This window comes from Cyprinodon variegatus, unplaced genomic scaffold, assembly GCF_000732505.1.
Source record: "Cyprinodon variegatus isolate N-32 unplaced genomic scaffold, C_variegatus-1.0 Scaffold595, whole genome shotgun sequence".
In the NCBI taxonomy this organism is placed as follows: domain Eukaryota; kingdom Metazoa; phylum Chordata; class Actinopteri; order Cyprinodontiformes; family Cyprinodontidae; genus Cyprinodon; species Cyprinodon variegatus.
This window is the reverse complement of record NW_015151048.1, coordinates 220,142-220,820: the sequence shown is the minus strand read 5'-3', so window position 1 is coordinate 220,820 and position 679 is coordinate 220,142. Positions and strand designations below refer to the sequence as shown.

At 43.6% G+C, this 679-nt stretch overlaps 1 protein-coding gene across 1 annotated transcript in view; it reads left to right on the top strand.

Annotated features, from left to right (window-relative positions):
• scfd1 (sec1 family domain containing 1) overlaps positions 1-679 on the top strand; it is a 31,536-nt gene that overhangs the window by 18,442 nt on the left and 12,415 nt on the right. The window contains exons 13-14 of the mRNA XM_015392525.1: positions 194-264; positions 554-633. Of these exons, the coding sequence (XP_015248011.1) occupies positions 194-264; positions 554-633 (151 nt within the window). The remainder of the gene's footprint in view (positions 1-193; positions 265-553; positions 634-679) is intronic.

The window sequence follows — 679 nt, the reverse complement described above, 5'->3', positions numbered from 1 at the left end:
ATATGTTCCTGTAAGTCCCCACATGTAGGATATTTTATAAAACACACACCAGGTGTTTCATGAACATGTTTAACACGAGATGAGCTGAAACGCCGCGGTGAACAGGAACTTAATCTGAACAGCGATTGGATTCACCTGTTTACGCGTTCACAGAAGCATTATGTGTCTGATAAAAATGTTTGTGATTGGACAGCCGGGACCCCAGAGGATAAAATGAGACTCTTCCTGATCTTCTACATCACTGCTCAGCAGGTTCCTTCAGAGGTAACTCCTCCTCAGCAATAACTCAGCATGTGGAGAGACTGAAACATTAGCAGCAGTTTGCACCACAGAAACACAATTAGCAGCAAAGGGAACGGCTACAATCCTCTATTCACACCCCACTTTGCTGCCGGCCAAACTTTTCAGACTTTTATTTCAAACACAAGTATTTACCTCCTCCTGTTTATTATATATAAAATCACTTTAAAGTTTGTGGTTTTAATATGGCAGATTTCAGAGGGTCTGAACTCCGTTTCATCCAGCGTGCTAACTTCTCTCTCTGCATTTCCAGTCTGATTTGGATCAGTACAGGAAGGCTCTGCTGGACGCCGGCTGTGACCTTTCACCTCTCAACTACATCAAACAGTGGAAGTAAGTGCTGGCTTTCATCCTGCAGGGACTAGTTAACCATAGAGGG